Source organism: Zonotrichia albicollis, chromosome 28 (assembly GCF_047830755.1).
Source record: "Zonotrichia albicollis isolate bZonAlb1 chromosome 28, bZonAlb1.hap1, whole genome shotgun sequence".
NCBI lineage: Eukaryota > Metazoa > Chordata > Aves > Passeriformes > Passerellidae > Zonotrichia > Zonotrichia albicollis.
The window spans coordinates 3296841-3318105 of record NC_133846.1 but is presented as its reverse complement, the minus strand read 5'-3'; the positions used below and the strand labels follow the sequence as shown (position 1 = coordinate 3318105).

At 52.0% G+C, this 21265-nt stretch overlaps 1 protein-coding gene across 1 annotated transcript in view; it reads left to right on the top strand.

Moving 5' to 3' along the window:
* Positions 1–1607: 1607 nt before the first annotated feature.
* MAPKAPK2 (MAPK activated protein kinase 2) overlaps positions 1608–21265 on the top strand; it is a 43514-nt gene continuing 23856 nt past the window's right edge. The window contains exon 1 of the mRNA XM_074528063.1: positions 1608–2104. Coding sequence (XP_074384164.1) covers positions 1853–2104 — 252 coding nt within the window. The 5' untranslated portion in view covers positions 1608–1852. The remainder of the gene's footprint in view (positions 2105–21265) is intronic.

Genomic DNA, 21265 nt, shown 5'->3' with positions numbered 1-21265 from the left:
CAGCGCCTGGTGTAGGTTTACTCACTCTCCCATCTGGTGACTGTCACTGCCACCTCCTGACAGACGCTCAGTCTCTTGCTGCTAATGACGTGCTTTGATTAGCTGGATGTGCTGCTTCACCCAGCTATCGATCAGCCACTGCCTGTGTGACACTGGGAGCAGTCCTGCTGGCTTGATTAAAAAACCTGAGAGGATTTTATTGATCTCAGAAGGTGCTGAGGTGGCAGAGGTGGAGCAGATGGCTCCTGCTGCGGAGTGGCCTTGTCTGTGTGTGGGGACACGCAGAGGCCACAGTGTGCCCTTCCCTGTCCTGCCCTTCGCTGTCCTGTGCCTTTTTAGGACCTGGATTCTTCTTTCTGGTGGTGGCAGCTGCTTGTGGAGGACACAGTGTGTCACGTGTATACCGTGATGTTCCTCCAACCCTTCCCCAAGGCACACTCTCTGCCTTTTGTGGGACAGCTGAGCGACAGGGATGGATGTCGAAAAACACATATGTCAAAAAACACGTTCTTTACTTAGAAAACAGGGATTATCAGTGTGCCTTTTATATCCAAATACCTTGATTTCCTGTGGCACTCTAGCAGAAGGAATGCTCACTGGATTTTAGTGGCTGTCAGGCAGCTCAAGGGCAGGTTGCACCTCGGTGTGGATCTTTTCTCTCTGTTGGATTCTGGGATGAACACGGACATAGGAGTTAATTTGTTATCATCAGGACATGGCTGATGACATCAGGCTTTTCTCTTTTTGGACTTGCTTCCCATCCCCTGATGCTCTCTGTGCTGTGGTGTTGGTGACACCTCCTGCCTTCCTGGGCAGGAGAAGTGGCTCTAGATGGAGCGATGGTGGATGAGGTGTTGGGCACCAGCAGTCACCCACCCTCAGAGCAGCCCTTTGTCACCTCAGGATGCTCCTGGGGCAGCAAGGAGAGGCCAGGCATGGGTGGGAAGCTGTTACTGCTTGAATCATAGAATGGTGGGAAGCTGTATCTGGTTGAATTGTGCAATCACAGAATGGTTTGGCTTGGAGGGGACACTGAAGATTATGTCATTCCACCCGTGCCATGGGCAGGGACACCTTCCACTGTCCCAGATTGCTCCAACCTGGCCTGGGACACTTCCAGGGATGGGGCATCCACACACAGCTTCTCTGGGCACCCTGTGCCAGGGCCTCCCTGAGGAGGAGAGAGAAGAATTTTTTCCTCACAGAGAAGAATTTTTTCCTTAATATCCAGCCTAAACCTTCCAACCTGACCCCATTCCCCCTTGTCTTGTCCCTCCACGCTTTTCCCAACATTCTTTCCTGTTGTCACCGGAGGGAACACCGTGACCTGTTGCCACCGCACCGCCGGCTCCAGGGCACCGGGGACACCGGGGGTGGCGGGGCCGGGGCTCTCCGGTAACCCTGGGTGACCCACCGGGGCTCTCCGGTACCCCTGGGTGACCGATGCCCTCCGGTACCCTTGGGGGACCCACCGAAGGTCTCCGGTACCCCTGTGGCACCAAGCCCCCCGGCTCCCCTCAGGCAGCGGCGGGGCCGGTCCGGCGGGCGCAGGCTCAGCCCCGGGGCCGCCCCGCCCCGTCCCTCCCCCGGCGGCGGCCGGGGCGCTGACATCAGAGCCGGCCCGGCGGGAGGAGGAGGACGAGGAGGAGGAGCCGCCGCCGCACCGGAGCCATCGCTCTTGTCGGGGCCGGGGCGCACCGGCGGGGGGCGGCGGCGGCGGCGCTGCTGCTTCACCCCCCGCACCCCCGGCCCATCCCGCACGGCCCGCGGGGCTCCTCCGCCTTCCCTCCCGCTCGGTGGAGCCTTCCCGGAGCCCTCGCCGAGCCCGCCCGGAGCCCGCCCGGTGCCCGCCATGCTCTCCGGGGCGCCGCCGCCGCCCGCCGGCTTCCCCAGCCCGGCCCCGCCGCCTCAGCCGCCGCCGCCGCCGCCGCCCGCCGCTCCCCCTCACGGGCCGCCGCCGTTCCCGGGCAAGGGCGGCCTGCAGATCCGGAAGAATGCCATCACGGACGACTACAAGGTCACCACGCAAGTGCTGGGGCTCGGCATCAACGGGAAAGTTTTGGAGATCTTCAGTAAGAAGAGCGGCGAGAAGTTCGCGCTCAAGGTGCGCGGGGAGCGGGCACCGGGAGCGGCACCGGGGGGGACGCGGGGCCGGCGCGGGCGCTCGGCCGGGAGGGGCCGGGCAGGGCAGCGGCGCTGTGACAGTGATGGAAGGTGGCTGCTGCCGGGCCAAGGGGGTCCCGCCGGGGCCATGGGCGGCAGCGGGGCCGCCGGGACAATGAGCTGCCGCCCGCCCCTCCGGCCGCGCTTTAATCTCGGTTTTCCCCCCCTCTCTTTACGAGCAGCGAGACGCGGCTTTGCTGCTTTGTAGCTGGAAATGACATCTTGGTAGCCCGAAGGGGGTTTGAGGGGGGATAGGAGTGGAGAGGAAACGTGGCCTGGCTGGGATGCCCCCAAGGGGATGCGCATCTTGGGGTGCATCCCCGAGGATGGGGGGACACCACGGAACGTGGGGTTCCCTCCGTGCTCTGTGCTGTGAGCACCCCACACTCGCTATCCCCGTTCCGTGTCCCCTCCCGGCTCTGACACCGAGCTGCTGCCGTGCCCCGCTTCCCACCGGCGATATTTCAGCGTTACGATGTTACCCCTTGTCCCTAACTTGCTTCTCTTCGGCAGGCGTGGATAAACAGTGCCTACAAGGTGTGTTTGAGCCCGCTCTAGGTGATGGGGCCCTTCTCCTTGTTTTAAAACGAGGTTTTTGAGCAAGGAGGGGAGCGTGTGTCCCTGCCAGGCAGGCTTGGGGAAGTTTGGATGGCTCCTGGCACGCCGGGTGAGGCGGGAGCAAGGCTGGCTGCTGGTGGGAGCGCCGTGTTCTCCAGCATCCGTGCAATTTGCGCCCACACATGAGCTGTTCCAATCCTTGGCGTTACCCCGAGAGCTGGGAAGGCTGAAAACACCCCACCTAAACCCATAACCCTCTCTTAAATCTCTAACTCCCACCTAAATCCATAACCCCACTTCTTTTGTGTTCAGAGTTGCCCTTTTGTTGGTGTTTGGGGTTCCTAACATGAGTGAGGGAACAAAGGTGGAGCTTTGGGGGTACAAGCTGTGCTGCAGAGGTGGTGGGGTGGGCAAGGTACAGTGCTGAATGTCTGTGGTTAAGGAATTGGGGTCAGTTAGGTGATAGAAGTTTGGATTTTCCTTCAGAAATGCCACAGACACCGCTTGTGAGCTGCTCCTGTGTTGTACTCAGGGTGACATTGTGTTGTCATCTCATTGGGTTGAAAATTAGCGAAATCCTCTCCTGTTTTGACAGACGGGCTCCTCCTCGCCTCTGAAGTTGAGTCACATATTTAAAGCACAGATCCCAGCACTTCCCTCTCGCAGCCCTGAAAGAGGAAGGATGGAGGAGGAGGAGGAGGCCGGAGCTTCCTCTGCCCGCCCTGCCTGGGGCACGGGACTGGTGCTGTCACCCTGCCCGTGCCACAGCCAGGGGTCAGGGTTGGTGGCACTTGTCACACGGGTCCCCTGGCTTGTTGAGAACCTCCTGGAGTGCAGGGCTGGGCTGTAGGAGGGTGACACAATGTGGCTCATGCGGGGCGAGGAATATTCGACACTCAGTCTCCTGTAGGAAAAGGGATTGTCTTGCCTGTCCCCTGTCCTGGCCTCTCCTGGCGTCCCTGACGGGGAGGGACGAGTTCAGCTGAGTGGTTGGACGTGTCCCTGGCTTCTCAAAGAGCAGCGCAGCTGCTACTGTAAGTGATTCCCTCCAGCACCTTCCAGACTGCTGCGCTGGAGTTTGGGCTCTGGGACAGACCCCGGGGTGCTCATCCTGCCCTCATGATGTGAGCTACCCTGGCTTGCTCCTTTGGGATATTTGGGCTGAGCTGCAGAGCCCAAACCTGGCTCACTCCTTTGGGATATTGGGGCTGAGCTGCAGAGCCCAAACCTGGCTTGCTCTATTTGGATGTTTGGGCTGAGCTGCAGAGCCCAAACCGGGCTCACTCCTTTGGGATATTTGGGCTGAGCTGCAGAGCCCAAACTTGGCTTAGTCCATTGGGGTATTTGGGCTGAGCTGCAGAGCCCAAACCTGGCTTAGTCCATTGGGGTATTTGGGCTGAGCAGCAGAGCCCAAACCTGGCTCACTCCTTTGGGATATTTGGGCTGAGCTGCAGAGCCCAAACTTGGTTTACTCCATTTGGATATTTGGGCTGAGCAGCAGAGCCCAAACCTGGCTCACTCCTTTGGGATATTTGGGCTGAGCTGCAGAGCCCAAACTTGGTTTACTCCATTTGGATATTTGGGCTGAGCTGCAGAGCCCAAACCTGGCTCACTCTGTTTGGATATTTGGGCTGAGCTGCAGAGCCCAAACCTGGCTTGCTCTGTTTGGATATTTGGGCTGAGCTGCAGAGCCCAAACCTGGCTTGCTCTGTTTGGATATTTGGGCTGAGCTGCAGAGCCCAAACCTGGCTCACTCCTTTGGGATGTTTGGGTTGAGCTGCAGAGCCCAAACTTGGTGTGGGTGACTGCCCCAGACATGATGAGTGCTGACTTCATCCCCTCCTCAGTACACAGCCGGGCTGACGTCTCTGCTAGAGACCTGTGGGGAGGTATTTGGGTCCAAATTACTCATGGGCTGCAGCAGAGTGGAAAGATGACCTAAAGCAGGATCCACAGAAGTGATTGCATCGAGTTGTCATGTTTCAGATGATGCTTAAAAGAATCCTGATGGCCCATGGCCAGGAGCCACAGCTGAAATCTGTCTGCTGCCTGCTTTGGTTGTGCAGTGAACCTTTCCATTTGGAGTGTCATTCTTTAGGTTTGCTGTTCCAAAATCTTGTATAACAATGCAATCCTTCACTGGAGGATGAGACAGAGTTGTGTCCCTCCTTGGTGTTTTCTGGTCATGTTGTGCTTCCTCTTGGGTCACCAGCCACTGTTGCGTTGTTGAAGCTCTTCCTCCCAAACCAAGAGCTGGTTTTGGTAAGGGTTTTGCTGAGAATCACTTTGCTGAAGAGAACTTTTCAGTGCTCCAGGAGAGTTTGAGCTTGGGGAAAGTGTTCTAGCAGCAGTGAAAACATAAGGGCCAATTTTCTTCTCCTTGCAGAGCAACAGTCCATGGCAGAGACACATCATTAAATAAAACACTGCTGTGTGAGAGTTAATGCATGGTATTTCTGCTTGCTGTGTAGCACCTGGGTGAAAACAAGAGATTCCTCTACTTTTCTTTCAGATTCTTGTTAATCTTTCTGTTTCCCACCTCCAATTTTATTGTATTTTTTGGTACCTGAAGTGTGGCATGCCTGAATTACCTGGTGTGGAGCAGCCAGGGATGGTCCCAGTGCCCTGCCCCTGTTTGAAGCAGGATGATCTGCTGCAGGCTGGGAACAGAGAGATGGTGAATGGAGTGAAAACAAGACATTCCTCTACTTTTCTTACCAATTCTTGTTCATCTTTGTTTCCCACCCCCAATGTTATTGTATTTTTTGGTACCTGAAGTGTGACATCCCTGAATTTTCTCATGTGAAGCAGCCAGGGATGGTCCCAGTGCCCTGCCCGTTTGAAGCAGGATGATCTGCTGCAGGCTGGGAACAGAGAGATGGTGAATGGAGTGAAAACAAGACATTCCTTTACTTTTCTTACAGATTCTTGTTCATCTTTGTTTCCCACCTCCAATTTTATTGTATTTTTTGGTACCTGAAGCGTGACATCCCTGAATTTTCTCATGTGAAGCAGCCAGAGATGGTCCCAGTGCCCTGCCCCTGTTTGAAGCAGGATGATCTGCTGCAGGCTGGGAACAGAAAGCCTGGGGAGAGGTGATGAATGGAGCTGAAATGCCTGGTTCCTTACCCCTTTCTTCCTTGTGCCTTGCTGTGATTTATTAGCAGGCAAAATTAGGCTTGTAATTTCTGTGGAGGCTGCTGTATGTAGGTCACTGCTGGCCTGGCTTGGCAGGGTTGGCTGTGGTCAGGCTGCAGTGGTGGGGCTGGGAGCGAGGGCTCTTTGCCTGCTGCAAATTCCACTTTTAAGACTAATCTTTGGGCTGGCTGCCTTAATTCCAGGAGGAAATGGCAGCTGAGCCAGGCTGGAGAGTGAGGACTGGTGTTCCAGGTGATGAGTTTTTGGAGTTTTTCTCTCTTTGTGGAGCAGGTTTCCATTAAAATAAATGAACAAACCTCGCTGCTGGCTTCACCTTCAAAGCAGGAGATCCTCATGTGGACTCTGGTGAGCTTTGGAAAGGCTGGAGGAGCTCAGGGCTGGTGGATTTTTTTCTGCAGCATCCTCGGTGCTTTGGGGCGTGTTTGCGAAACTCTGCCTCGCTCTTGGCCTCATCTGATAACCCATGAGTGATGGTTCCCCTGATGGAGAAGGAGGAAGGAGGATGGTGCTTGTGGTTTGCTGTTCTGGGAAGTGCCTGGTGTGGAATTAGGGCAGGCAGCTCGGAGCTGGTGGCTGAGTGAGTTTGTGCAGCCAGAGCACCCCGTGTGCCCCCAAAAATCCATCTGGGCAAACACCCCTGAAGTGAGGGAGTAGTGGAGATCCTGGGCTCGTGGTCATGGCAAACAGCCTGCTGTGTCTGCTGTTCTTCTGCCCCCCTCTCAGTGATGTTTTTTTAATTAGCTCTGCCATGTATTTTTATATAATCACAAATGTCTTCGCCGCGGCCTTCTGTGCGAGACGTGGTTGAAAAGCTGTGGAAACTGCAGTGACATCACTGGGACTTTTCCAAAGCTGTGGTTTATTATCTCATTGACCAAAGGAGTCTACTGACTTGGGGTTGGAGTGTGTTTAAACCATTTAGGATTTGCCATAATCTCTGTTAAACACTTCTGATGTTCTGAGCAGTCAGAGCCGGGGCTGTGATGGGCTGATAAGGAGCAGGGGTTTTCTCTTTGGTACGTGCTCAGGAAGTGGTGGGGCTCTTCCTCTCATTAATGATCTAATGCCATCAGCCATGGGGCTTGCAAAAGACGTTTCCCATGTTTTCAGGGGTGGGGAACTGAGGTGCAGTGATTTACTGAAGGTCAGAGGCGGCACCAGGCTGAGGAGCTGAGCTGGATGAGAGCACAGCCCTTGCATGTGTGATTTAATAGCCAAACACCACCAGGTAAAACCATGATTTTGCCATTCACACTGAGCCCTGCTGGCCTCTGGCAAGATTAGTGCTGACTGTGCCATCAGTTCCACACACAGAGCAGGAAAACCTCAGTTCCAGGGCAGTGCTGGTTATGGGGCTGTGGAGGTGATGGCTGTGCCTTGAGCAGTGAGTGATGCAGGGCAAAGGCTGGGCTTTGCCATGCTCTGAAAGAACCAAAACAATGTGTAAATAATAACTGAAATAATAGTGAAATAATACTAAATTAATAACTGAAATAACTGAATTAATAGTGAAATAATACTAAATTAATAACTGAATTAATAACTGAAATAATACTGAAATAATTCTGAATTAATAACTGAAATAATCCTGAAATAATCCATGAAATAATTCGTGAAATAATACATGGAATAATACATGGAATAATGCATGGAATAATACATGGAATAATGCATGGAATAATGCATGGAATAATGCATGGAATAATGCATGGAATAATACAGGAATAATACAGGAATAATACAGGAATAATACATGGAATAATACAGGAATAATACATAGAATAATACAGGAATAATACATGGAATAATACAGGAATAATACATAGAATAATACAGGAATAATACATGGAATAATACATGGAATAATACAGGAATAATACATGGAATAATACAGGAATAATACAGGAATAATACATGGAATAATACATGGAATAATAAATGGAATAATAAATGGAATAATAAATGGAATAATACATGGAATAATACATGAAATAATACAGGAATAATGCATGGAATAATGCAGGAATAATACATGGAATAATACATGGAATAATACATGGAATAATACATGGAATAATACATGGAATAATGCATGGAATAATGCATGGAATAATACATGGAATAATAATTGGAATAATAAGTGAAGTTTGCGGCCTGAGAGCCAGGTCTCCTGGCACGTTTGGTGGGCACAGGAGATGAAAACTCCCAGAAGGTTCCAGCTGAGGAAGCCTGAAGGATGGAGCTGGGGACTCCTCTCCTCACAGACAGCTCTGGGTGTGCTGTGGTGTCTGAGGAGATGGAGGAGCTCTTGCTGGGCTGCAGGGTGGTGCAGGCACGTGGGAGGCATCCAGAGGAGTGGCTGTAGGAGCAGCATCTCTCCAGCTCTATGATCTGCCATCTCCTCAGCCTTCCTGCTGGCCTCCTGTGCCCCACACCAGCGTGCTTGGCTCTTTTCAAACCCATCCTTTCTGTCTCTGAAGGGCTGAGAGGGAAGAGCCCTGTTCCTTCAGAAAGCTTTGCTGCCTCTCCAGCCTCCCGACCTGCACACAGCCCTGGCTGCACACCCAGGCTCCTCTCCAAGCACAACTGGCCCCGCTCGTCTGGCCTCAAGTTGCAGCATTCAGGCAGCATGACCTCACCTCCTGGTTTCCAAGAATAACGTGCTGCCTCCCCTGTGCCTCCCCTGTGCCTCCCCTGGCTGTGCTGGGGCTGCCTGCGGGGCCAGGGTGCCTGCCACAGCCTGGCATGGGCCAGTGCCAGGGCTCTGCCTTGTGCCAGGGGTCCCAGGTATCCCCATGCCCACCCCAGGCTGCTCCATCGCTCTGGTTTGTGCCAGGTGTCCCAGGTAGCTCTGTGCCCACCCCAGATCTGCTCCAGGGCTCTGCCCTGGTGTCCCAGGTAATCCTATGCCCACCCTGTGCCCACTCCATGGTTCTGGCTTGTGCCTGCTCTGCCAGGTAGCCCCGTGCCCACCCCAGGCCTGCTTCATGGATCTGAGTGGTGCCAGGTGTCCCAGGTGTCCCTGTGCCCACTCCATGGCTCTGGTTTGTGCCAGGTGTCCCAGGTAGCCCTGTGCCCACTGCATAGCTCTGGTTTGTGCCAGATGCCCCAGGTAGCCCTGTGCCCACTCCATGGCTCTGGTTTGTGCCAGGTGTCCCAGGCGGCCCTGTGCCCACTCTGTGCCTGCTCCAGGCTCTGCCTTGTGCCAGGTGTCCCAGGTAATCCCATGCTCACTCCAGACCTGCTCCATGGATCTGAGTGGTGCCCGGTGTCCCAGGTAGCCCTGTGCCCACCCTGTGCCCATTCCATAGCTCTGGCCTGTGCCAGGTGTCCCAGATAGCCCCGTGCCCACCCCAGGCCTGCTCCACGGATCTGAGTGGTGCCAGGTGTCTCAGGTATCCCTGTGCCCACCCCATGGCTCTGGTTTGTGCCAGATGCCCCAGGCAGCCCTGTGCCCACTCCAGGGCTCTGATTTGTGTCAGATGTCCCAGGTTTCCCCGTGCCCACCCCGTGCCCACTCCATGGCTCTGCCTTGTGCCAGGTGTCCCAGGTAGCCCCGTGTCCACTCCATGACTCTGGTTTGTGCCAGGTAGCCCCGTGCCCACCCTGTGCCCACTCCATGGCTCTGGTTTGTGCCAGGTAGCCCCGTGCCCACCCTGTGCCCACTCTCCATGTCTCTGGCCTGTGCCAGGTGTCCCAGGTTGCCCACCCCATGCTGCCCAGCTCCTGTGTGGGCTGCACAGGTGAGGAGCAGCTGGGGAGGCTCTTCAGGACCTGGCTGATCTTTCAGGCTGATTTTGGAGGAGGCAGAGTTTGAAGCAGGACCAGGGTGATCCCTCCAGCTGCAGAGGCTGGCATGGCAATGCAGCTTGGCCTCACCACTCCCCAAAAACCAGTTTGGAGCCTGGGCAGCCACACTGAGTCAGCAGCGTGGTCATCTCTGGGGTGACAGTGTGGGATTTAACATCACCCTGGGGTCTGTGTCCTGTGTGGTGCTCACAGGGGTCCCAGGGTGAGGGGAGAGATGAGGAACTCACTCTGTGTTTCAGAAGGCTTGATTTATTATTTTATGATATATATTACATTAAAACTATACTAAAAGAAGAAGAAAAGGTTTCATCAGAAGGCTGGCTAAGCTAAGAATAGAAAGGAATGATAACAAAGGTTTGTGGCTCAGCTCTCTGTCTGAGCCAGCTGACTGTGATTGGCCATTAATTAGAAACAACCACGAGACCAATCCCAGATGCACCTGTTGCATTCCACAGCAGCAGATAACCATTGTTCACATTTTGTTCCTGAGGCCTCTCAGCTTCTCAGGAGGAAAAATCCTAATGAAAGGATTTTTCATAAAAGATGTCTGTGACAGTGTCCCACTGAAGGTGGGTCCCATCCTCATTGCTGCAAGGTGAAAAGAACCAGCCAGGTTTGGTGGGAGGTGTCCCTGCCCACCTGAGGGGGTTGGAAGGAGATGACCCTCAAGGTCCCTTCCAACCAAACCATTTTGTGACTCTCTTGCTCTCTGAAAATATGATATATGAAATATCTTTTCCTTTCAGCTCTGGCTGGCACAGGGCTGTGAGTGTTTCTGGTGCCTTGGGGCTCATTTTGGGGAGAGCTCTCAGCTCTGTGCCCGTTCCCCAAAGGAAATGGATGAGGAACAGAATGCAGGGGCTGGAGCAAGAGCAGGTCTGAATGCAGAGAGCTTTAACAGCCTTTTAAACTGTTCTGCCTTTGTACCCCGTGGCTGAGTCATTTCAAAGATTTCAGCCTTTTAAGATCCTACCAATTTGAGGTGGGGATTACAGAGGCTGGCAGGTTTAATGGCTGCATTAACTCACTGCTCCTCTGTGGCCTGGGGAGGGGACTGAGGCACCCAGTCCCTGAGTGCTGCTGGCCTGGGATGACCTGAAAAGAAAAGTTTTGCTGGAGGTGCTGTGAGGCACAAAAATGTCACGTGGAGAGCATCGCTGGGAGGGGGACACAGGATCTGCTCTGAGAGCTGCCCTGTGGCTGCATCTTCACTCTGGTGCTGCTGAGGATTCACAGAATTCACAGAATCACTGGGATGGAAGAGACCTTCAGGGTCATTGATTCCAACCCAGTCCCAAGACCTCAACTAAACCCTGGCACCCAGTGCCACACCCAGGCTTTGTTAAACACCCCAGGGATGGGGACTCCACCACCTCACTGGGCAGAACATTCCAGAACTTTATCACTCTTTCTGTAAAAAGCTTTTTCCTGCTATCCAGCCTGTATTTCCCTGGTGCAGCTGAGGCTGTGAGCTCTGGCTGTGTCAGTCCCTGCAGACAGAGCCCAGCCCCAGCTGAGCACGGGCACCTTTCAGGAGCTGCACAGTGATGGGGACACCCCTGAGTCTCCTTTTCTCCGGGCTGAGCACCCCCAGCTCCCTCAGGGCTCCCTCACAGGGTTTGTGTTCCAAATCCCTCATGATGGGGAGCAGAAAAGCCTGGAGTTTGTTACTCCTGTGGTGTATTCCAATTGTTATTAATAATAATTGCCTCCACCTTACTGTATGATTTATCATACTATGTACTATAATATATAATATATAATATATAATATATAATATATAATATATAATATATAATATATAATATAATATATATAATATAATACATAATATATATTATATATAACATACCAAATATATTATATTATATCACATCATACTATATATATCATATATATATGATATATGATATATGATATATATTATATATTATATATTATATATTATATATTATATATTATATATTATATATTATATATTATATGACATACACTATTAAATATTAATTAATATTATTATATAATATCAAGAATATTATTATTAATAATAGTGATGCTAGTAATAAATAATAATAATGATAATGATGATGATAATAATAATAATAATAATAATAATACCTCCACCTGTAGTGACAGGGCAGGATGGTGGCATCTCCTTGTGGGTCAGGGCCTTCCCTCAGCGCAGTGCCAAGGTGCCCTGTGCCATGGGGAGGGCAGGTGAGCTCGGTGGCCCCGGGTTGTGCAGCTGGCACAGCCTGGGCTGTCATGTGTAATGAGATTATTCAGGCCCTTGGCGTCAGGGCCGCACGTGGTTCCTGCCCAGCCTAAACCAGAGATAAAGTCCAAAATCCAAACCCAGATCTGAATGTTCCTGGGGCTCCCAGCCAGGCTGGGGCTTTGCTGCTCTGCTCTGCTCTTGGTGTCCTTATCCGGTTTGGCCTGGGCTGGGGATCAGGGGAGCCATGGATTCATTTCCTTTGTCACCATAATTAAGTTTGCTGCTTTGTGCCCTTGGCTGCAGGTGGATGCCTGCTTTGAACTCAAAAAACTCCAGCTCTGCTGGCCCCAGAATTTGGGGGACAGGCAGGTTTTGGGGTCATTGTGTGCCTCACACTAAACCTGGGTCACAGCAGGCAGAGTAGATCCTGTGTCCCCTTCCCAGTGATGCTTTGGGATTTCTGTGGTTGAGATGACCCCCAGGTGTTAGAAAATCTTTTTTTTCCCAGCCCTGAGACCGAAGAAGAAGTCGAGATTTGTTGGTTCTGTTTTTCAAGGTTGTTTATTTTTTCTTATCTATAAAATTCTTTCTCTGACCTGCTGAGATCTGTCTGGCAGGTCGGGTTGTGGCACAGTGACCGCCCATGGGTGATGTTAACTTTTTATACTAAGATCTAGGTGTACTTTATTTACAATAATTTTCCAATACCCATCACCTCTGTTAGACAGTCTGTCTCTACTCTAAACCAACCCAAAAGTGTCACCATCCCAGCAGAAGATGGAGAACAAGAAGGAGAAAGACAGAACACACCCAGATTCCTCTGTCTTGCTTCTTGAACCCCCATTCTGAAACCCCAAATTTCTACTTTTCCACCCAGTGATAAATTCACTATCATTCTACTCAAACCCTTGTGGCTTGTAACTCCTCACACAAAGTTGGGAATTGTTTCCATGGGCTAAAATCAAAGGCACAGGTGGTTTTGATTCTGTGCCAAGGTCTCTGAGCCCCCTGCCAGGGTCTGGAGTCCTCCAGGGCAGCCAGAGGAATGTCCTGGGTTCCAGCAGAATCCTGGCTATCTCCACCAGACTGGGGCTAAAGCAGATGCAATCAGCTCCAAACAAACCCTAAAATATGTGTGTTATGCTCAGCTTAGTCTAACAAGAGCAGTAAATAAAACCAGGAGCAGGGGAGGTGTGTGGTAGCAGGGGTGGTTTTGAATTCCAGCAGCAATGAGCCTGCTGGCATCTCCCAGCTCAGTGTTAGGAACAGCTCCAACTTTATTCTATTCTATTCTATTCTATTCTATTCTATTCTATTCTATTCTATTCTATTCTATTCTATTCTATTCTATTCTATTCTATTCATGGATGGTGAATAGACTCCACCACCTCCCTGGGCAGAACATTCCAGAACTTTATCACTCTTTCTGTAAAAACCTTTTCCCTGCTATCCAGCCTGTATTTCCCCTGGTGCAGCTGAGGCTGTGAGCTCTGGCTGTGTCAGTCCCTGCAGACAGAGCCCAGCCCCAGCTGAGCACGGGCACCTTTCAGGAGCTGCACAGTGATGGGGACACCCCTGAGTCTCCTTTTCTCCGGGCTGAGCACCCCCAGCTCCCTCAGGGCTCCCTCACAGGGTTTGTGTTCCAAATCCCTCATGATGGGGAGCAGAAAAGCCTGGAGTTTGTTACTCCTGTGGTGTATTCCAATCTTTCCTTTCCTTTCCTTTCCTTTCCTTTCCTTTCCTTTCCTTTCCTTTCCTTTCCTTTCCTTTCCTTTCCTTTCCTTTCCTTTCCTTTCCTTTCCTTTCCTTTCCTTTCCTTTCCTTTCCTTTCCTTTCCTTTCCTTCCCTTCCCTTCCCTTCCCTTCCCTTCCCTTCCCTTTCCCTTTCCCTTTCCCTTTCCCTTTCCCTTTCCCTTTCCCTTTCCCTTTCCCTTTCCCTTTCCCTTTCCCTTTCCCTTTCCCTTTCCCTTTCCCTTTCCCTTTCCCTTTCCCTTTCCCTTTCCCTTTCCCTTTCCCTTTCCCTTTCCCTTTCCCTTTCCCTTTCCCTTTCCCTTTCCCTTTCCTTTCTCCCCCAGGGATGGTGACTCCACCACCTCCCTGGGCAGAACATTCCAGAACTTTATCACCCTTTCTGCAAAAAACTTTTCCCTGATATCCAACCTAAATATGGATCTCCAGCCTAAACCAATCTCACACCCTCATGATGGGGACCAGAAGCTTGGAGTTTGTTACTCCTGTGGTGTATTCCAACTATTCTATTCTATTCTATTCTATTCTATTCTATTCTATTCTATTCTATTCTATTCTATTCTATTCTATTCTATTCTATTCTATTCTATTCCATCCCATCCCATCCCATCCCATCCCATCCCATCCCATCCCATCCCATCCCATCCCATCCCATCCCATCCCATCCCATCCTATCTATTCCTATTCCTATTCCTATTCCTATTCCATGTAGTGCCCAGACCACTGTGGGTGTCACTGAGCTGTCACCACGCCTCTGTCACTCACTGTGGCTCCCAGAGCCGGGCTGAAGGAGCCTCTGTCACCTGTGGCAGCCTCCTGCTGTCCCCTGGGGCTCTGTGTGACTCTCTCTTCCTGCTGGGCCTTTCCCAGCCTCTCTGTGCTGGGCAGATTTGCTGCAGGAGCCCCGGGCAGGGCAGGCGGTTCTTGTGCAAGAGGCTCAGGGGGAGGGAGGGTTTGCCAGGAAGTTTAAGCTCAGGTTATCTCCTGGAAGGCATCAGAGCTGGGAATTTGGCATTTTGGGCTGGTTGCCTCCCGTGCCTGGGGCAGAGCAGTGCTGGCATGGGGACAGGGCTGTTCTGGCAGCCTGGAGGTGTTCAGCCCTTGCTGGGCATCTTCCCAGGCTGCTGGAGACAACATCTGCCCCTTGCTGGCCCTGGAGCTTGGAGGAGCCTTGGGAAGCCTTTTGTTTTTGTCCTCAGTGTTTCCCAGAGGAATTGCCCTGCTGCTGGTGTGAGGGGCTGTGCAGCCCCACGCTGCCATCTCCTCTCCATCCCCTCCCACCCTGCTTGCTCCACCTCAGAGCTCACACTCCCAATCTCTTGTTGCAGACATCTTTTATGGAAAATCCTTTCCTTAAGGTTTTTCCTCCTGAGAAGCTGAGAAGTCTCAGGAACAAAATGTAAGCAATGGTTATCTGCTGCTGTGGAATGCAACAGGGGGATCTGGGATTGACCATTGTTAGATGTTTCTAATTAATGGCCAATCACAGTCTGGGTGTCTCAGACTGTCCCAGCCACAAACCTTTGTTATCATTCTCTGCTGTTCTATTCTTTGCTAGCCTTCTGAAGAAATCATTTCTTCTATTCTTTTAGTATAGTTTTAATATAATATATATCATAAAATAATAAACCTTCTGAAACATGGAGTCAGATCCTCATCTCTTCCCTCATCCTAAGACTCCTGTGAGCACCATCACAATCTCTTGTGGTGAGGAAGAGTTGCTGTAAAGAGCAGCTCTGCCAGGACCTGAGATGTCCCCTGGGTGCTGGGATTCACTCCCTGGGTGTTTTTGGAAGTGTCCTGTGGTCCCAGCTGTCTGCTGCTGGAGGAGACAGCCAGTGATGCTGGGCTGATGGAAGCTGGGTGAGGAAGATGATGAGGAGGTTCTGAATGGGTTAAAATAGGTTGGGTGGGAGCCAGAGCTGCTTTTTCCTGGGAGCTGTGGAGCAGCTCTGAGGTTCTGGCATGTTGGAGATTTTTTCAGAAATGGCTTGGAAGGCAGCTGTGGGGGACAGGTTCTCACAGCCTGTTTCTGTAAACAGCAGAGGTTCTCAGGTTGTTTTTAATTACAAGTAAAAGTGACAAACATGAAGACCTTGAGAACCTTGCATACCAGAGTTCTCAGGCAGCTTTCTCATAGCAAGTAGATATTCTATCTTTGGCTGTTTTGGGAAAGCAAAAATAATTTTGAGAACCCAAATCTTGGTATTGGAAACATAATGAGGAGTTGGTGTGTTATCTCTGACCTATTGTGAGCTCGGGTTTGCAATATGCATGAACTTAATTAACACGGTTATAAAAAGTGATTGATGGAGTGAATAAACGGAGTCAGATGCTGATCAAGAAAGGTGGGTCTCTCCCTCCATCTTCAGTACTGGCACTGCCACAGTCTGGGAGATGATGTTTGAGTGCCTCAGGGCAGTGCTTTGGGGTGATATTCCCACTTCTGGAGGAGCTGCAGGTCAGGCTTGGCCCTGTGGCTCCAGAGGATTTAGGAAGCTCAGGGATCCCTTTGGCTCAGTTTTGCCAGGCTCTGGCAGCAAGGGCAGCGTGTTCTTAGCAGGTCAGGCACCTCTGGCTTTAACCAAAACGTTCCTTTCATGTTTCCTTCTCCTCAAAGACTGCCCTGAAACAAGCCAATGTCACTGCAGCAGGGCTGGCTGGGCCATGGTGCTGATGCTTGGAGGGTTTTAGTGACTGAACTGCTGACAGCTGGATCTTGTACCCACATTGAGTGCAGCCCTGGAGAAAGAATCACAGAATCACTGGGATGGAAGAGACCTTCAGGATCACTAAATCCAACCCAGCCCCAGCACCTCAACTCACCCCTGGCACCCAGTGCCAATCCAGGCTGTTTTAAACACATCCAAGCTCAGATAATGCTGGCTGGGGAACACAGAATCACAGAACCACCAGATTGGAAGAGACCTTTAAGATTGGATCCAACCCAGCTGTGACACCTTAACTAAACCCTGACTTTGTTAAACACACCCAGGGATGGTGACCCCACCACCTCCCCAGTCCCTGGGAATTCCCAAAATTCCCCCAAATTCACAGAATCACAGAATCACTGGGTTGGAAGAGACCTTCAAGATCACTGAGTCCAACCCAGCCCCAACCCCTCAACCAAACCCTGGCACCCAGTGCCAATCCAGGCTTGGTTAAACACCCCCAGGGATGGGGACTCCACCACCTCCCCTGGCAGAACATTCCAGAGCTTTATTGTCAGATTATGCTCTTTTCTGACCCACAGATGGGGCAGCTGAGAGCCATTTAAAAAACTTTTATTCCATTTTCAGTCTCATGTGAATGGTGACACAACACAGATGTTGTAATTCACACCATCACAATCAGAAATTAACTATTTCTTAATTACAACACTCATACATTATGAGTGTTTCTTGGCCTATCAGCTTTTGCCACACCATGCTGTAAGTGCCTCAATCTCTACAAATTCATTTCCCACACTTTATCACTCAGGAAACAACTTTTCCTTGATATCCAACCTAAATTTCCCTTGGTGCAGCTTGAGGCTGTGGTTCTGTCATTTCTTGGAGGCAGAGCCCAGCCCCAGCTGGGCACGGGCACCTTGCCCTGTGTGGGAGATGGGGCAGTGCAGTGTGGGTGCCCTTCACAGGGGCTCTTCAAGGCTTCATTTCCCTCTGAAATGAGTCTCTGCTGCCTCAGGGTGCTGCTGCAGGCTCTGTGGGGCAGTGCCAGCCCTGTGCCAGCCCTGTGCCAGCCCTGTGCCAGCCCTGTGCCCCAGGCTCTGCTGCAGGGGCTGCCCAGCCTGGGGTGGGTGGCACAGCCACACAAAGGCTGCCCTGTCTGCTCTTTGGCTTCCCCCAGCCCTGAGCTCTTGTGGTGAATAAGTGGGATTGAAAAAGCTTAAATTCACACAAAACAGAGCCCAGGAGCCCTGGGCTGACCCCAAGGGAGCAGCTGCCCCCTGCTCACCCTGCCCTGGGGTCCTGGATAACGCTGCCCTGGGGTTGAGGCTGGCTGAGGGGAGAGATTTCCTTTTAAAATCAGGGTATGGGAATGCCCAAGGAGTCCAGGCTGTCTGCCAAGGGAGCAGCAGTAGCTGCAGGAGGAGATTTTTCTGTTGGTTTGTTTAAATATCCGTGCCTTTATCCTTTTATCCCATCTTCCCTTTTCATCAAGCAGGCAAAACGAGTCCAAACCACTTTGCTGCCTGTGGGATTTGGGAGGAAACCAAGGAGCCTGCTGGGAAACACTGTCAGGCAGTGGGGTGCTGAGCATCGTGGGAGGATCAGTGACTCTGTCCTGTGAGCTCCCCACACGTGGTGTTGCTGTGCATTGAAAAAATAAGAGTACAGAACTGGCTCTGGTTCGATGGGGCTCTGAGCAGCCTGGTCTGGTGGAAGGTGTTTCTGTCCATGGCAGCAGCTGGAATGAGATGATCTTTGGGGTTCATTTTAACCCTAACCACGGTTCAGTGACTCCTTTTAGGGTTCCTTTTAGGGTTCCTTTAACCCAAACTACTCCATGGTTCAGTGACTCCTTTTAGGGTTCCTTTTAACCCAAACTACTCCTTCATTCAGTGACTCCTTTTAGGGTTCCTTTTAACCCTAACCATGATTTAGTGACTTCTTTTAGGGTTCCTTTTAACGCAAACCATGGTTCAGTGACTCCTTTTAGGGTTCCTTTTAACCCTAACCATGGTTCAGTGACTTCTTTTAGGGTTCCTTTTAGGGTTCCTTTAACCCAAACTACTCCATGGTTCAGTGACTTCTTTTAGGGTTCCTTTTAACCCAAACCATGGTTCAGTGACTCCTTTTAGGGTTCCTTTTAGGGTTCCTTTAACCCAAACTACTCCATGGTTCAGTGACTTCTTTTAGGGTTCCTTTTAACCCTAACCATGGTTCAGTGACTTCTTTTAGTGTTCTTTTTAACCCAAACCACTCCATGGTTCAGTGACTCCTTTTAGGGTTCCTTTTAGGGTTCCTTTAACCCAAACTACTCCATGGTTCAGTGACTTCTTTTAGGGTTCTTTTTAACCCTAACCACTCCATGGTTCAGTGACTCCTTTTAGGGTTCCTTTTAACCCAAACCATGATTCAATGACTTCTTTTAGGGTTCCTTTTAACCCAAACCACTCCATGCTTCAGTGACTCCTTGCTCTGCCTCGAGCCCACCCTTGGTACCACCAACAGGGGGGAAATTCCCCCTCTGGTATTTTTGGAAGTTTGTGCACTCTGCAGTGAGTTTTGCACCCTTGTTGGAGGTGTTTGGAGGTGATGGTGCTTTGAGGTGACCCTGCTGCTCCAGGCTCTGCCCCAGCCCCACCAAAGCTCCCCAGCCCTGGGGCCACACGGCTGCTGCTGCTGCCAACAGGTGCTGTGGAGGCTCCTGGGGCTGGAAAAGCCTGCAGGGAGCTGAGAATAGCCCCTGTGTCCTGAGGGCTTTCATGTGGTGCCAGCAGGATGCACAGAAGGGCTTTTTTTAAAAATAGAAGCACAACTGTGTGTGTTTTCCTGCTGGCTGGAGGAGTCTCGGGGTGGCTGCTGGGTTGACAGGAGGCTCTCAGGTTTTTTGCATTGCTTCAGAGCTCAGGATTTCCCCTAAAATCCTGCCTGCTGCAGAAGTGCACAGCTTTAGGTAGTGCTGGGTGTCGCGTTTGGGGTGTTGCTTGGCCCTTCACCCTCGGGGGTTGGTGACAAACAGGGGTTTCCACCAGCTCCTGCTGGCTGCTGGGGCTGCATGAACTCAGTGTGATGGGAGGAGGATGAGGAGGGAGCCCTGTGGAGCAGGGACAGCCTGGAGACTGCACTGAGAGCTTTGGGGAGGTGGCAAAGGAGAGCCTGGTGAGGGATCTGTGTCGGGATCATCCCATCTTGTCCCTCTGCCCCCTCACTGCCATCCCCTCTCCTGACACACTGCCCTGCTCTGGGCATCAGGCCTGGTGGTGACAGAGGTTTGTGAGGGGAGCAGGAGGAGGAGGAGGATGAGGAGGGAGGCCTGGAGACTGCACTGAGAGCTTTGGAGAAGTGGCAACGTGGGGGTTGTGTGTCCCTGAGCAGCTCTGGGTTGTCCCCTGTTGTCCCTCTGCCCCTTCACTGCCATCCCCTCTCCTGACACACGTGGCTCCCCCTCTCCCTGCCCTGGGCATCAGGCCTGGTGTGACAGAGGTTTCTGAGGGGAGGAGGAGGATGAGGAGCGGGGCCTGGAGACTGCACTGAGAGCTTTGGGAACATGCAAAGGTGAGGCTGCTGGGGGCTGTGTGTCCCTGACCAGCTCTGAATCATCCCCTCTTGTCCCTCTTCCCCCTCACTGCCATCCCCTCTCCTGACACACTGCCCTGCTCTGGGCATCAGGCCTGGTGGTGGCAGAGGTTTGTGAGGGGAGGAGGAGGAGGAGGAGGATGAGGAGGAGGAAGGCCTGGAGATTGCACTGAGAGCTTTGGGAAGATGCAAAGCAGAGGCTGCTGGAGGCTGTGTGTCCCTGACCAGCTCTGGGTCACCCAGTGAGTTTTAGTCCCCTCTTGTCCCTCTGTCCCCTCTCTGCCATCCCCTCTCCTGACACACATGGCTGCCCCTCTCCCTGCTTTGGGCGTTGGGTGGTGACAGAGGTTTGTGACTGCTGTGCCATGTGAGGGGAGCAGGAGGAGGACAGGAGGATGAGGAGGGGGCCTGGAGACTGCACTGAGAGCTTTGGGGAGATGCAAAGGTGGGGCTGCTGGGGGCTGTGTGTCCCTGAGCAGCTCTGGATCATCCCCTGTTGTCCCTCTGCCTTTTCACTGCCATCCCCTCTCCTGACACACTGCCCCTCTCCCTGCTTTGGGCATTGGGTGGTGACAGAGGTTTGTGACTGCTCTGCCATGTGAGGGGAGCAGGAGGAGGAAGAGGAGCAGGAGGAGGGCTGTTGGAGGCCCCTGCCTCTCCGAGCACCTGCACACACAAAGCCCTGTTATGAAACCCCTGAGCTGCTCCTGGCCCAGCCTTTTGCTGCTCCCAGCAGCCTGGCAGCCTCCAGCTGGCACGGGCACGGTGCCTGCTGTGGGCTCAGTGTGGCTCCAGGCCCCCTGGCACTGCTGGGTGCTGCCAGGGTGGGATGCTCTGCTCTGCATCCCTGCTCTGACTGCCCTTATCTCAGCACGGTGTTTGCTGTGCCCTGGTGCTGACAGAGCCCTGGCAGGGCTGAGGCTGTGTTAAACAAACAGCTGGGGCAGATGGGCTGATGCAGAGCGGGGCTGTCGTCACCCAGCCTGGCGGGTGCGTCAATGGAACCCTGCTCAGGCTGGAGGAAACACATCCCAAGGCCATCCTGCTCCCAGTGCCTCTTCAGGAGGGGCTGGCCTTGGTGCAGCTTTGTGTTTGTTTGGTTTTTTGCCTTTCTTGAAACATAAATGTATTTATTTATGCTGCATGAAGATTTCTTGGGTTGCTGTTGATAATTGCTGACCCGAGATGTGCAGGATGTCTCTGTTTAACTGAAGAACGAGTCTGGACTCTTCACTTTTTGGTCTTGAGGTTGTTGATTAATTCCTATCTGTAAAATTTTCTTTCTGCTCAGCAGGGCAGCCACAGGCACTCTGTGTTGTGCTTTTATACTACACACTCTATATACCATATTTACACTTAATTCC